Source organism: Crinia signifera, chromosome 1, assembly GCF_055691185.1.
Source record: "Crinia signifera chromosome 1, ASM5569118v1, whole genome shotgun sequence".
Lineage (NCBI taxonomy): Eukaryota > Metazoa > Chordata > Amphibia > Anura > Myobatrachidae > Crinia > Crinia signifera.
The window spans coordinates 88,325,993-88,340,266 of NC_139217.1; the positions used below are offsets into that span (position 1 = coordinate 88,325,993).

Genomic DNA, 14,274 nt, shown 5'->3' on the forward strand with positions numbered 1-14,274 from the left:
GCCCGCTCTCTTGCGGACACCAAAGGAAATAAAAGATAGGTCAGACTAACTTATTTCGATGGTCGGCAACCATCTAATAATTTCTCTCCCCTTCTGAAGCATGCAAGGAGATGTGTTTGTGGCGGTTATTTGGCCATGCAGCGTTTCAGAGCTTGCCTTGCTGAATCAGGCCTAGTGTGCTCCCACAAACAAAAGTTGTCATACCTGTGAACTGAGCAAACCAGAAAGCAAGTCTATCAAATTGTCAGTCACTCAGACTTCGAGACTCACCAATAACCTAACAGTGTAATCTGCTGCAGAAGAAGATATAACAGAGAGATAGTCTGGCACTCTTCAGTACACTGCCTTCAGCATGTATTAATGTCAAGTATACATTTTTTTGCAATTAATATAACCTGTATATATTTTGCCATTTCCCTGCTTTGGAGTAAGCACAACTCATTTGTTCAGAACATTAAAACTTTTCTAAAATGTAAAAAACATCTTCGCTACAGTGAAGCTATTGATATGCAAAATACTTTGCAGCTGCCCAGTTCTGCAATTATGACTGGAGGTAACAAACTATTAAATGTTATTTTGCACAAATTTGTATCAAGTAGGTATAATTTTGTACACATTATATAATGCTGAACACCAGTTAACCACCCAATAATACAGGGAGTTTTAACTCCAATTCTCAAGCACCAAACAATTTGATGTTTCAGGATTTCTTGTCATGTTCACGTGAATTCTTCTGTTTTATTAGGTCAGTCATTTTCCAATGTTTTTACACAAAACATGAAGGCAGGACCAGAGTTAAAAACAATGGTTAGAGTTACCACCACACAACTCACAAACCAAAATACTTTTCTCACCTTCAAAAATGGGATGACTTCCTTCATAATGGCCTTTATCTGCCGGTCTAGCTGCTGTGTATCAATACGTGGACAGGGTACTGCAGAACCATCATCACTGCGTTTCTCGCCCATGTCTAATAAAAAGGCACAATTGGAAACATGTATTAACCCTGACACTCCCAAGAAAAAGATCAAACGCTACAAACACCACAAGCACACACAGGGCAGTAGAGACACTGGCTGGGCCCAGGTACTTTTCAGGGGACATGGCCTAATCACGGTAGGCGTGGCCATGCAACCTTAGTATAAAAAACCCTTTAAAAAGAATAGCAGCAGCACTTTAAGCACCTCACTGGCCACACTGCAGCCTGGCACACTGTAGTATGTGCTGGGTTGAGAGGAGCTACTGCAGCTTCTACTGCAAGGTAATGGGCACCCCCATCAGAATTTAACTTTAGTAATTATTACACCCCTCCCACATCTCTCGAGTACATGCGCATCATTCCAGTTTACTGGCAATAAAAGAAGATATGGCTTACATTTATATTTTGAATATATTCCCGAAAGCCTTTTCTTCAGCAATAAAAAAATTCAGTCAGTAAAAGGGTAAGGTATCCAGTCAACGGAAGTACGAGCTCTAGCTTGACCATGTGGTCGACCTCGTATACTCGAACGCGTATAGTTAGATGCCTAAAGATAGTTGACCGCATCTAGATAGACAGTAACGGAAGTTGGATACAAACATTAAGTTGCCAGTCACATGGTGAACATGAGTTTTTCATGTTGACTTGGTTCATACATAACTATCCAAGTGGACATAGAGTTAGATTATAACCGTGCCCGAAGCATGGCGAGCACAGCGAGCCATGCAAGAGGACACTGTGAACTTATACAGTGTCCACGTCGACCTAAGTCAACATAGCCACCAAAAACAACATGAAAAAACTCTGGTCGACCACGGTCCCATCGGTCTAACTTTACTGCAGATCTAGATGCGGTCGACTATCTTTAGGAGTTTAAATAGACGTGTTCAACTAAGGGTAGACGACCATAACATGGTCGATCTAGACAGCGTCAATACGTTATACCACAACCAGACTGCTCAGAACTGTGATGCTAGTACTGTTACCAGTTCTGTATACTGTAGTGGATACTGGATACAGGCAGGCCTTATGAATTAACCCCTTGAGTGGTGGGTTTTGCTGGGGCAGGACAAACCTACCAGGGAAGGTTTGTCCTGCCCCAGCAAAACCCACCACAGGAAGTTGGAAGCCCCCCCTCACCTCTGCTGCCCCCGCTGTCTTAGCCAGCCGCCTGTCACATTCAACAGTGACGTCGGTGGCAGGCTGGGGGATGTTCGCGGCGGCTCGGGAGGACTCGGGTGCCTGATCGCTCCCGAGTCCCCCCCCGAGCCGAGCATACCCGAGCCTGCCGCCGACGTCACTTTAAAATGAGTGACGGGTGGCTGGCGGGCAGGTCAGGGGAGCTCCGGCGTTCCGATCGCCGGAGCAAAGGTGATGAAGGGGACGTGGGGGACTGCAGGTTTGGGGCGGGGGATGGGCTCTAGAGGTGCTGCGTCAGTGGTGCACACCTGGACACCACTGGCGCGCACCTATTGTATATTAGTGGTATGCCCGGAGATTTTCCGGGACAGCCCGCTGCGGCAGCGCAGCTGAGCCCGGAAAATCTCTGGGCGTACCACTCAAGGGGTTAATATACCCCCACTAAAACGTAATTTTTTTAAAAGTTTAATAATATCTTATTATTACATGAAGTTTAGCTAAAAGCAAAATGTTCAAAGAAAAACAAGGTGGAAACTAAAAAAAAGATTTGTTTTGTTACTCACATCCACAAATACGCACGGTTAATATAAGGTGCTTACCATCTCGGCAGTTGTAAGCAACAATATTATGGGATTAGAAATTACCTTCTACGTTAGTAGCCGCATTATTAAGGTTATTGCAACAGTCAGCAGATAATTTATTTTCAGACTCCAGTTTCATGCATTCATATTCTCTCATTTTTGCCAATGTTAGATCAAAATGAATCACAGTCTTACCTGTAAATAGAGGAACAACATGCTTGAAATGAAATTCTCCCCAGTATGGAAACGCGCCATGTTACATAAACTAATGCTCAACAGGACCTGTGCACTAGAAACTGCACTCATGAAAAAAGATTCAACTCACCGAGGTCATCGGTTGCAAAGGGCTCAAAATTGGAAGATGTTGATAAAGTGCTAATGTTGTCTGCATCATTCTGCTCATCTTCATTGCAAACTGGGCCAACAGAGTTTTTTGCAAACATTTCCTAAAATAGTACAGCATACTGAATAGTCAGCATATTAAAGGCAGACAGGTCTAAGCAATCTATATACAATTATATTCATATCTATAGAAAGAACATGTTTCTCGTTCATTCATAGGGTACGCTGGGAGTCTTAACGATGAGGTATAGATGGGTGATTAGTGGAGGCAGGCACTTTACATTTTTTTAGTGTGTAACTGGCTCCTCCTCTATACCTCCCCCATAGACCCGTTCTAGAAATGTGACCGGGAGAGCTAGTAGCGTAACTAAAATCTGCTCCTGTCTGCGGTTCTGGCACGCCACCTGTTAAAATGTAATTAGAAAAATGGCTGCTGCCTTACAGTAGACCATTATTTAGGATGCAAGAGGAGGTTGCCGCCTCCTCTAACATCCTTAATAACAGTCTGCTGTGAGGGGGTGGCCATTTTGCGAGGGGTATTTATAATAGAAAGGAGTAGCACAGGGACTGCAGACAGGAAACTCTGCTGGTCCCAGCGTACCGGCAGCAAAAGATGCGGTGGCAGCCCCATTAGTGGAACATCAATAGCTTTCGCAGACCCCGCAACTCCCCAACTTGCCTAGCGCCTCCAAGCCTGCGGAGCTATTGTTACGCCACTGGGGAAAGCCGGTCACCCACTCTAGGAGCTCCAGTTTTTTTTTTTTACTTTTACTTTTTCAAGGTCTACAACCGGCTGATAGTTAGCCCCTGCCAGTGAGGACCCGGTCCTACACGTAGTGGCACCTGCTGATTACACATTACTCATTGTGTAAATGTACTCAAGCTTCTAAAAAAAAAGGTGATGAAGGCGATGTCGCCCATAGCAACCAATCAGATTCTATTATTTTTGGTTGCTATGGGCAGCATCACTTTTTTAGAAGCTTTAGTAAATGTACCCCTAATGTCTATAAAGTATCAATACTTTTGTTGAAGAATACATGGAAACTAGAAAAAAATGTAGTATGCACTCAAACTACAAAGCCAGAGGGGCAGGTCTCTGGTTTCATGGTAAAAGCGACTACATTAATGCGTGTTTGTGAAAATAGCCTGTGTTCTAAGGGCTACATTTCCATTAGAACGGCTAACTAGGCAGAAATGAAAGTATTACATACATCATCGGTTGTAGCCAGGCTTTCACTTGGTGTAAGTTCAGAGGTCGAAGACATCCATCCAGCCAACTCTTGAGGCTTGGAACAGTCCTGTTTGTTATCTGTACTTTCAGTTACACGTCTGGTCACAATATCCTGCCAGAGAATGTAATGCTAATTTAATAACGATCAAAAGAAAACCATAACAACCTATTCAATCTATGCAGAAAAGCTTTTACCTGTAAAGCAAACAGGGCTTTCTGTCTTAGGTAATCTGTATTCAGAAGCTGTAGCTCATGGAAGAGCTCGATAAGGAAATGTGGGCGGCACTCATTTTGTGAAATGAGAGTAGCAACTTCGGAGTAAATGGTATCACGCATTGCTTCAAAAACAGAGAAGTCACTGCCAGCCTCTAAGGAAAAAAAAAAGAAAAACATTATAGAGCAGACTGGTTCTCTTAAGGTGCCCACAGACGCTACAATTGTACTGTGCTATGCGTTTTTGTCTGTACAATGGTTCTATACAATTTTTCTTCCAGCTTGCTATGAGATGTGCACTTGGATGCATGTGATGAACCCATGTTTGTAATGTTAAATTTCAGATGTAGTCTAAAAAGTACGTGCAGCACGTACTTTTTTAGACATACAATATTGGGCTCCCGGGAACGCGCATCGCATCGCACAAGCCCATAAACACCACCCGATAATTGTACATAAGATGCAATTTGTGCTTAAAAAGTACAAAACGCATTCGATAATTGATGCGTCTGTGGGCACCTTTAGAAATGATCAGTAAGCCACAAACTGTTTCAAAAACACAAATGTACAAGAAAGTGCTAGAGAAACAAAAGTTCCCCAAAAGATACCAGCACTAAAGAAACACTATGCGTTTTAGGAATACATTGGAGATACTACAGAGCATAATTTACCTGAGGAGATGTCAGCAGCTCTGGTGTCTTTTTTAAGTCTTTGAATGTGCTGAATATTGATGGGAATTCCTCCATCTGTTTCCTCGGTCTGTGCATGCTTGCTGCTGCTGCTGCGGGCGTTACTTTCAGCATTGCTGGTGACACTGGCGTGAAGATCTGGAAATACATACCAGTCATTGATCACTAATTATTCCTAGCACATTCAGTGACAGATTTGACCCACTATATATGGTAATTAGCAAATTATTTTGAAATGTGTGTCTGATGTGTAACGTGCTTACCTTAAGTACCTTTCAAATACACAAATTATTTGGTATGTCACAAACTACCGATGCAGCCATTGAGGCTTCTGTAGTACCACTACATCCCATTTGGCACCGCAAGTCTCAAAAGCCAGGCGCCGTTAATGCAGCATCAATGAGTCACGGGTGCGACATCGATACATGAGTGCGGTGGGCGCCTTTCACCAAGCATGTCACACTTAATACATGGCGGAGGTCCGATGAGCGTGGTTACATCTGTACGTCATGCAGGACTGAGACTACACAGCTAACACGAAGGAATCAAATCAACACAAGTGACGCCTTGTGCCATTCCAGATCGGAACATTGTACCTGCTAAAATCAGTTTTCCCTCACCCTACCATTTATGGCTGTGTGTGCAGATGGGCATTGTGTTGAACTAAATTCAATAACAATACAGTAACTGTATTTTTGGGATTTTAATATAACATGTTAAAATGAACATCGCTCTTCAAGATTAAGGTGCATAAGAATATTTACCAAGGTTTTTTAATCCTCTGTTTTTCTGATGGGAAATTTTCCTTTTCTTATTCTTTGTTTTAGGGGTTTTGTCTTTAGATGCCAGGCTGGCTTGGGCTGATGATTTTCGAGATTTGAACATTTTAGTAACCGTTGTTGGATCCATTGGATCGGGCATACTGCTCAGACTTTCGATGGACTCTTCATCAAACTGTTCTACTCTGTGTGCTTCCTCCGACTTCTTCAGGGAACCGCCCAGACCTGAATGCCCAGCATCTGGGACTGAGGACTTTTTCCCTTGGTCTTTATTTTGGTTTTGTAACCACACACTTCTACTACGCTCCCCTTCACCATCTGCTTTAGGAGAGTTCCTGGAGAGGAAATGACAACACAATTAGCATTTTAATTTACTGATAACCAGGCATGTAACATACAATGTTGCTACACTTGATGTCGGGGTTGTATTTAAATGATACATTATATCAACCCACAAAATATAATTCCTGTCACCAGCCAATTTGTTCACAACTAGCAGAACTATATGTGTCATCCCATTCCAGGGACACAACAATTCAGGAATCTTCACTGCTAAGGCTTTTGTAGTAAGTGTTTAATAGCTTTCTGTAAGAGTTTACTAGTGTAACAAGAAAACAAAATGAACTAATAAAACTGCAACATCGAAAACATTACAGCCACCAAAGAATCAGGTGTTTTTATAAAGATAAAAAGTCCAGTTATAAAACTTTTCATAATAGACTTTCAATATGATATGGAAATTAGTTGCTAATCACAAAATTAGACTCCCCATATAACGGGATGCGGTCATTTGGTCTACAGCATGATGGTCGACATCATTAGGTCGACATGGGACTAGGTCGACATGGGAAAAGGGCGAAAGGTCGTTAGTTCGACAGGTCATTAGTTCAACTGTGTCTAGGTTGACAGTCAAAAGGTCGACATGGGGTTTTTCACTGTTTTTTGAGCTGACATGTGCCGACAGGCAGTATTTCACGCCCTACCATCCACTAGGGCGTGGTGGGAGAATAAAATAGTGTGCAGAGTGTAGCGAGGCACCGTGCCCAAAGTGTCCATGTCGACTTTCAGGTAAAAAAACAGTGAAAAACCCCATATCGACCTTTTCACTGTCAACCTAGACATTGTCGAACTAATGACCTGTGGAACAAACAACCTTTCCACCTTTTCCCATGTCGACCTAGACCAGTGGTTCCCAACCCTGGTCCTCAAGTACCCCCAACAGTGCATGTTTCCCAGATCTCCACACAGAATCACAAGTGACATAATTAGCTCCACCTGTGGATCTTTTCAAATGTGCCTGAATAATGAGTGCACCTGCTGGGTGACCTGGAAAACATGCACTGTTGGGGGTACTTGAGGACCAGGGTTGGGAACCACTGACCTAGACCCATGTTGACCTAATGACTGTCGACCAAATGATCCCAACCCCATATAACTGACTGTTTGGTGTAATCAGTCAACTTTAGAGTTTTAAGCCCTCAATCCCAGATTTTAACATATACTTTCAGTCAACTACACAACATAAAATGTTTAACGGGAAGCGGAAAATAACAAAACCCTCCATGATTATTAAAAGAATGGACACGGCTGGATAAACCCCATAATTACACACTACCCTTTGTCATAGGCTGTGAATGAAAGGATAGTTCAAAAGTTGGCAATGCCTCTAAATTCATTTATTCCAGGTTATACCATAACATTTTCTGTCTGTTTATGGGAATATTGACATTTTGTCTGATTTACAGTGACATTAATTTAAGTAGTGACAAACGTGCCTCTGCTTCTCTGTTGTATTTGATGAATTGCTTTCAAAAGGCTTTGGAAATGCCATGTACTCCGTTTTTCCTGAAGTGTTTGGATCATGGGACTGCAGGGGTATGTCAGGCTGAGGAACAGAATTATGGGTGAAGTCTCCAATCCCAGCCTGAAAGACTGGGTTGAAATTCATACCTACAGTAAAACCACATTGATGGGAACAAAAAAAACAAAATGGTTTAGTTTATAGATTTAAGAGAATTACTACATTTATTTCAAAAAGGAAATAAACATGAAATACACATTTGTGAAGTAATTCTTGCATTTTTAAGCAGTTCCATTTTATTCACCAGAGTTCTATCTCTGATTCATATACAGAAGGAGATTACAGAAGTGACTGTACATGCTCACAGCCCACAAGGAAACTATTTAGATTGGTTTTATACCTCAGATAATGGCATATATTCAATGCCGTGGGCGAGCGGTGACTTCGAGCAGGACTTTTTGCTCGCAGTCACCGCTCACCCTGTCAGTATTCAACTGACACCCCTCATTCGCAAATTCCCCCTCGCTCCGTTTTTTGAGCGAGGGGGAATTTGAGAATGTGCCTCCAAAAGCTGCGAGAGCCGAGGCTAATTACATTGAGTTTGCTGCACTAGCCGCGGCTCTCGCAGTTTAGGGGAATCCTCGCAGTTCTGTGACTGCGAGGATTCCCCCGGAACGTTGCATAGTGCGAGTGGCCGGCGCGGGGGTTAAACTGCGAGGATCAATGGTTTTCGGTGATCCTCGCAGTTTAACCCCCTCGCACCGGCATTGAATACTGCACAATGACTGTAATAAAAGAGGAGTTCAGTGGAAATTAATAAATTAGAACCTAGTACCAGTTACCCTGTCTTTAGTAAGGAAAGTGCAGTTAATTTGAAGGAAATAACCACACATAACCTTAATAACTTAATAAAAGGGATTAAATCAATAAGAGCATGATACATACCTGGTACCATATTAGGCATACTTCCAAATGTAGGCATGCTGAAAATGTTCATGGGTGGAGGGAGGAAACTGAAATTATTAAACATATTGGGGGATGGAGGAGGCGGAACATTGCTGTCTCTATCCTTTCGCTCCTGGCCGTTCCGCTGCTGGTGCTCTTGCTGCTGGTGCATAACATCATTTAACATCTGCTTCAGCCTGTACATGTAAAGAAACGGAGGCCTTACATTGGTCAACATTTTGAAAATTGAGGATTTGATCAGTTAAAAACACAAAACAAAGAAAAATAAAAAATTATACAAAAACAATTGTAGTGTTTAAAAAAAAAAAAAAAAAAAAAAAAAAACCCCATTAAAATAATACCAACATTCCATGATAAATATACAAGTATTGGTCTCTTGTTTAACCAGTTTATGCAGGAATAACCGTACATGAGAGACATTATGGTGGCTGAGGAAAAGGGTACTTATGTAATATCTGGGCTCCCGTTTTTCTTATGAGACCGCGTCCGCTCGCCACGCTTCAGGCACGGTGGCTCGCTGCGCTCGCCACACTATATAAAATCAACTCCATGCGTAGTTGGATAGTAGGGGTATGAAAAAATGGGGTGCATTTAACATGGGAGCCCAGATAATACATAAGTACCAGGAAAAGTTATAAAAACAGAAAAATTCTAATGATACCACAGAGCCTAAATTATTGGCCGAGACCTGATTATGAAGAATCCTATTCTTAAACTTAACAGTACTGAATTACAATACTCTGTAGAAAGAAGAGATGTGCAGGTTCTTATTTCGAAGCAGGATCTTTTTGGCTATCCCAAATCACATGACTGTTGTTGACAGTTGTTAGCCAATAAGATCCTGCACATCTCTAGTAGAAAGAGTCCTATGAAGAAACAACTGGTGCTCCCAGAATATGGTCTGAGAAAACCACAACATTAAATCTTTTTGACATACCCATAATGGTGGGTACCAGATCGGCCATAGTGTACATCCCATAAGATTCATAGTAATGGCCAATTTCGACTGCCCAATTTTGGCTAACTGCCATTTGGCCCTAGGCCAAATTAATTATATAGCTGACAGTCAAGATAGACTTGCCTATGATACAGACGCCGCTCATGCGGCTCGCATTTGGCTGAACACTGGGTGCTTCTGATTAACTTGCTATGCAATTCTGACTATATAGTCAAAATCGAAAGCCAAAACTGCACCATGTGTACACAGCTTTACAAGACGATAAAATATATGTATTTTGACAAATGGTGCAATACAGGTAATCAACATGTTGTAATATAAAAAAAAAAACACATGTACCTGAGAACATTGCTCTGTTGCCAAGTAAGCTGAGTGTAGCATTGATTCAACTGATGCATGATAAGGTGGACTTGTGGAGTACCGACATTACTGGGCATCATACTATACGGGTTTGTGTACATGCTTTGTAGGAGGTAGGAGAGAGACTGAAACAAAAATGCAAATACCATCAATGTACCAACAAGAGGTAGGAGCTGGGGAAATATGCTGCTGTCCTCCTTCCCGATCAGGCCACGCCCCCCATAGACCAATCTTACCGATCGGTGGGTACGCACATCGTGAACCATATGCGGAACAATCTGAAGTTCCTTTTGATCGGGAATGCCTACATATTGCTTCAAATCTTTCTGTGTGTATGCACTTTTAGTTTAAAAGGAGAACGTACCCTTGAGAAAGCCATGTCTTTTTCCTGTTAATTAATATTATTTTCTACACTCGCAAGCTTTACTGCCTAGGTGTCATACAGGATGAAACGCTTCCTCTCTATATGGAGACTACCCAATATGTTATTCATACCTGTGTCATCTACCGCCTAAACTACTGCAAACCATTACGTTCTGATTTTCTACTATTCCTTCTCTCCCTTTTTAAGTAGTCTATTGGCAATATGCTCCTGGTCTCATCTTTTAACTTGCTTTGTCTGACTCATTTTTTTTTTTTTAGCTGCTTTGTTGGCTCTCCTTCCCATAAAGCACCCAATTTACTCACCTCACCCACTAACACAGCTCCCCCCCCCCCCCCCCAATAAATATTCAGACTCATCTTAGTCTACACTGCCACATTCAGAATTTTCCTGTGCAGCCACCTCCTCTGAAATTCACCACCTTGCCCTATACAGTAAATGTTCTGTACTCTTAACCCTTCGCAAATAATGCTCCCTATTATATTTATATCCCTATAGAACTCTGTGAAATCCCTCAGCATGACAGGATTAACCTAGTCTACTTTACATCACATCGCTAAGAATTTTATTTCATAACACTATTAAACTAAGACAAAAACAAAAGTGAAATAACTGGGACTTATTGCAGGGTGCAACTGGAGTACCTGTTGGTCACGCATCAAAGTCTGGCATATATTTGTGCTGAATTCAAGTTGTTTTTTGAGCTGGTTTATTTGCTCCTGCCATTGTTCCTTCTCTTCCACCTGAGACAGCTCAGACACCCATCGCAGATTTTCTTGTCTCCGCATGCTAATATTCTGCTGCTGTCTTGCTTTGGGTGAGGGACGGTAATTGCCATCAACAGAATATGTACACTGGCTTTTCCATCTATGAGCAATGACAATGAATAAGACATTTCCTAGTGGATTCACATGCTTGAAACATTGCAATGAATATCAAATTGTCTTTTAATAAAGGATTCGGTTGTGATTATCAGTACGATCATTTCTTTACCAAAAAAAGTTATAGAAAAGTTTTAACAGCACAAAGGTTATTTTAAGGCCCAATAATTCGATGAGAAAGTAAAAAGATATCACTTGGAAGGGCCCTTCTGGGTGATATCTTAATTTCTCATCAAGTGCGCACACAACATCCTTGAAGTTGTGGGCTCCTGTGCTTTGTTAACGATCCTCTCCCTCCTCTGTTAAGGACCATGCTGCAACTTCAGAATGACCAAGAACTGGAGAGGGCCGTCAGGATAAGAAGGATGAAAAGCACATAAGTCCTGGTTCAGGTGAAATCTGGAAACCACATTGATCTGAAAAGTCGGCTTAATGCAGAGCACTGTCTGGACAGGGTAAATAGCAGGATAGGAAAACAAGCAGATAGAGCTGACCACTCAGAAACCTGCCTTCAGAAAGCAGGAGGTTACCCGCAGCATACGAATGGATGTTTATGTTAAACATCCAATCGTAGCCTGTGCGGGCGAACCCGGCGGGTGGGTGGACATTTGGCGAGTGGGGTTTGGTGGATTTGCAATGCTGCGAATCAACCAGAATAACCCCCAAGTGTGAGTTTATGAGCTCCTGGAGATTCTATAGTCTATTGTTGCATCTTGACTGAAGTGCATAAGGTGCCCATACACAGTACTATAGGCACCATGCGTTTTGTACTAGATCGCATTGCATGTGTTTTGAATGCGATGGAATGAGATGGAATGCAATCTAGTACAAAAAGTATGTGCAGCAAAGGGTGATCGAGCCAATTTTTTTCTACCTGCCTATAAAGGATTTCTTTTAGCTAGCCAAATAAGATTCAGTGTGCAGGTAACAAGAAATTCCTTTAATATTTTACTTGGTGCAAAGCCTTCCCACACAGCTAGAAATGCAAAGACTGACTGGAATTGTCATGTGCTCTTATAAAAGTTCAAATGCTCGCATTATAATGCCTCCTGTACCAGTGAAGAATCTGACCAAAAAAAATAAAACGAGCACTATCTTGTAGTGCAGGGGTGGGGAACCTTAGGCCCGGGCCGGTCTGAGTGGCCCGCCAACCCGCCCGGCGGCTTTGCTCGGAGTCAAGTACAGGGGAATTCTCGCGAAAGGTCGGTAGTTCCCGCGAGATTCCTCTTCATCAACAGCAGCCGGAGACTGTCAGGCCTATTCAGCGGCAGCCGCCGGAGCGTGGGACAACTGCAACACTACAATTTTGGAGAGAAATTTTTTACATATGGCCCCCGAAGGATTTTTTCCCCATACAAATGGCCCTTGGCACAAAAAAGGTTCCCCACCCCTATTGTAGTGGAACACAAGGACTTCAGGAAGGACAAAACGTTTTACTGATTATGTCAACCTAAAAATAGATATTTGCAACTCCTTGTATATGGCAGCTAAATAGGGAATGAACATGAAGTCTATAAAAAGGGTCAGTGATGAACAATTCATGTTTATGGTCATTAGACTTTTTTGTTTAGAACAAGCACTAACATAAAACGCTGAAGTGTACTGTAATGTGTGTATATAATTAGAGGCAAAAGTAGCTGCAGATTCGTTTTTGCCAGAAAGATCCCACAAAAGGTAATATTTTCCTTTTCAGACATTGTGTAACATAATAATACAGGCTTGGGGATAAAGATATAAAAGCAGACTACAAATAGGATATACTGATCTGGGCTAACAATAGTATAACATGTCTGTAGAGGATCACTAACCCCTGTTTAGAGCTCTTCCCACTAAAAGCACTCCGATTCATGCTGCCTTGGCGAAGAGCCGTATTTTCATGGAACGTGTGGTCTTCCTCTTCCTCCTCCTCTTCTTCCTCTGCCTGGTTTATATCAGAAATGCAGCCATCATCTCCATCTTCATCCAGAGCACACTCTGTGGATCCTCCCCAAGTTGCCATTGTTCTAACAGAAAACAGAGATAGAATGAGTCTCTCCTTTTGTAGTCTGGTATGAGCATGATCATAGATTTGTAGCTTCATACAATTCTCCAGGGCTAATATTACCATATTCCCAATAGCACTAACATCCCCCAGATTACAGGGAATAAACTCCAATACTTTAGTTCAATTGCTAAACAATTTTTGGGAAATAAGAGGAGGCACCACACAGGGGTGTGGATCGTTAGGTCAACAGGCAGGTCGACACATGAGAAAGGTCAACATGGACACCAAATGAGTGTACTGCGTCCCATTGCATCGCTGCCCTATTATATTCTCCCTCTATGCTACTGGGATAGTAAAGCATGAACAAGTCGGTTAAAAAAAACAATAAAAAAATTAAATTAGAAAAAAAACTTTTTCCATGTCGACCTTTTGCTTTTGTCAAACTAATGTATGTCAACCCTTTTCATGTATCGACCTATAGTGGTTGACCTATTGACTGTGAGCCTAATGACCGCATACCACCAGCTTCTCAGATATTGTTTACACACACTTTTACATTAAAGCCTTCATAAGACGCTATAAGGCTGCATTCTACATACAGCTGAGAATTAAAAAGATAATACAGTATTAAGACAAAGGGATGTGGCCTTTGACTTCGACAGCACCAGCCGGAGTATAGCATCGGCACCAGCCTTGTCCTCAATGTTGGTTATGGCAATTACACTTACTTTTCAGTTTTGCTTTGATGCTGAAGACCTTGGGTTTCAGAGTCATCACTTCGTAATGAGCCAGCAGATGTTGTTTCGGTCAGTCCTTGTCTCTTCTGATGCTCTGCCATCAAGGACTCCAGATGCTTCCTTCTTTGACGAAGATCTTCCCTTAAAATTTGATGCCTGCGAATCTCTGACCATACCTTCATATATAAAATAAAAAAATAATCTGTATTGAGGCCTGTATTCAATGCGGCCGGCGAGGAGGTTAAAGGGCA

The 14,274-nt window shown here is 42.1% G+C and overlaps 1 protein-coding gene across 11 annotated transcripts in view; it reads right to left on the bottom strand.

Moving 5' to 3' along the window:
- PCM1 (pericentriolar material 1) overlaps positions 1-14,274 on the bottom strand; it is a 108,909-nt gene that overhangs the window by 28,152 nt on the left and 66,483 nt on the right. For 9 of the 11 annotated variants that reach the window (XM_083169484.1, XM_083169502.1, XM_083169443.1 and 6 more), the window contains 13 exons: positions 14,015-14,199; positions 13,111-13,305; positions 11,066-11,288; positions 10,019-10,164; positions 8,701-8,897; positions 7,730-7,904; positions 5,940-6,289; positions 5,158-5,313; positions 4,469-4,641; positions 4,254-4,385; positions 3,026-3,146; positions 2,764-2,895; positions 855-970 (listed from right to left, as the gene is read on the bottom strand). In XM_083169484.1, coding sequence (XP_083025610.1) covers positions 855-970; positions 2,764-2,895; positions 3,026-3,146; positions 4,254-4,385; positions 4,469-4,641; positions 5,158-5,313; positions 5,940-6,289; positions 7,730-7,904; positions 8,701-8,897; positions 10,019-10,164; positions 11,066-11,288; positions 13,111-13,305; positions 14,015-14,199 — 2,301 coding nt within the window. The remainder of the gene's footprint in view (positions 1-854; positions 971-2,763; positions 2,896-3,025; positions 3,147-4,253; positions 4,386-4,468; positions 4,642-5,157; positions 5,314-5,939; positions 6,290-7,729; positions 7,905-8,700; positions 8,898-10,018; positions 10,165-11,065; positions 11,289-13,110; positions 13,306-14,014; positions 14,200-14,274) is intronic. The other 2 variants (XM_083169521.1, XM_083169476.1) reach the window with 1 other exon arrangement.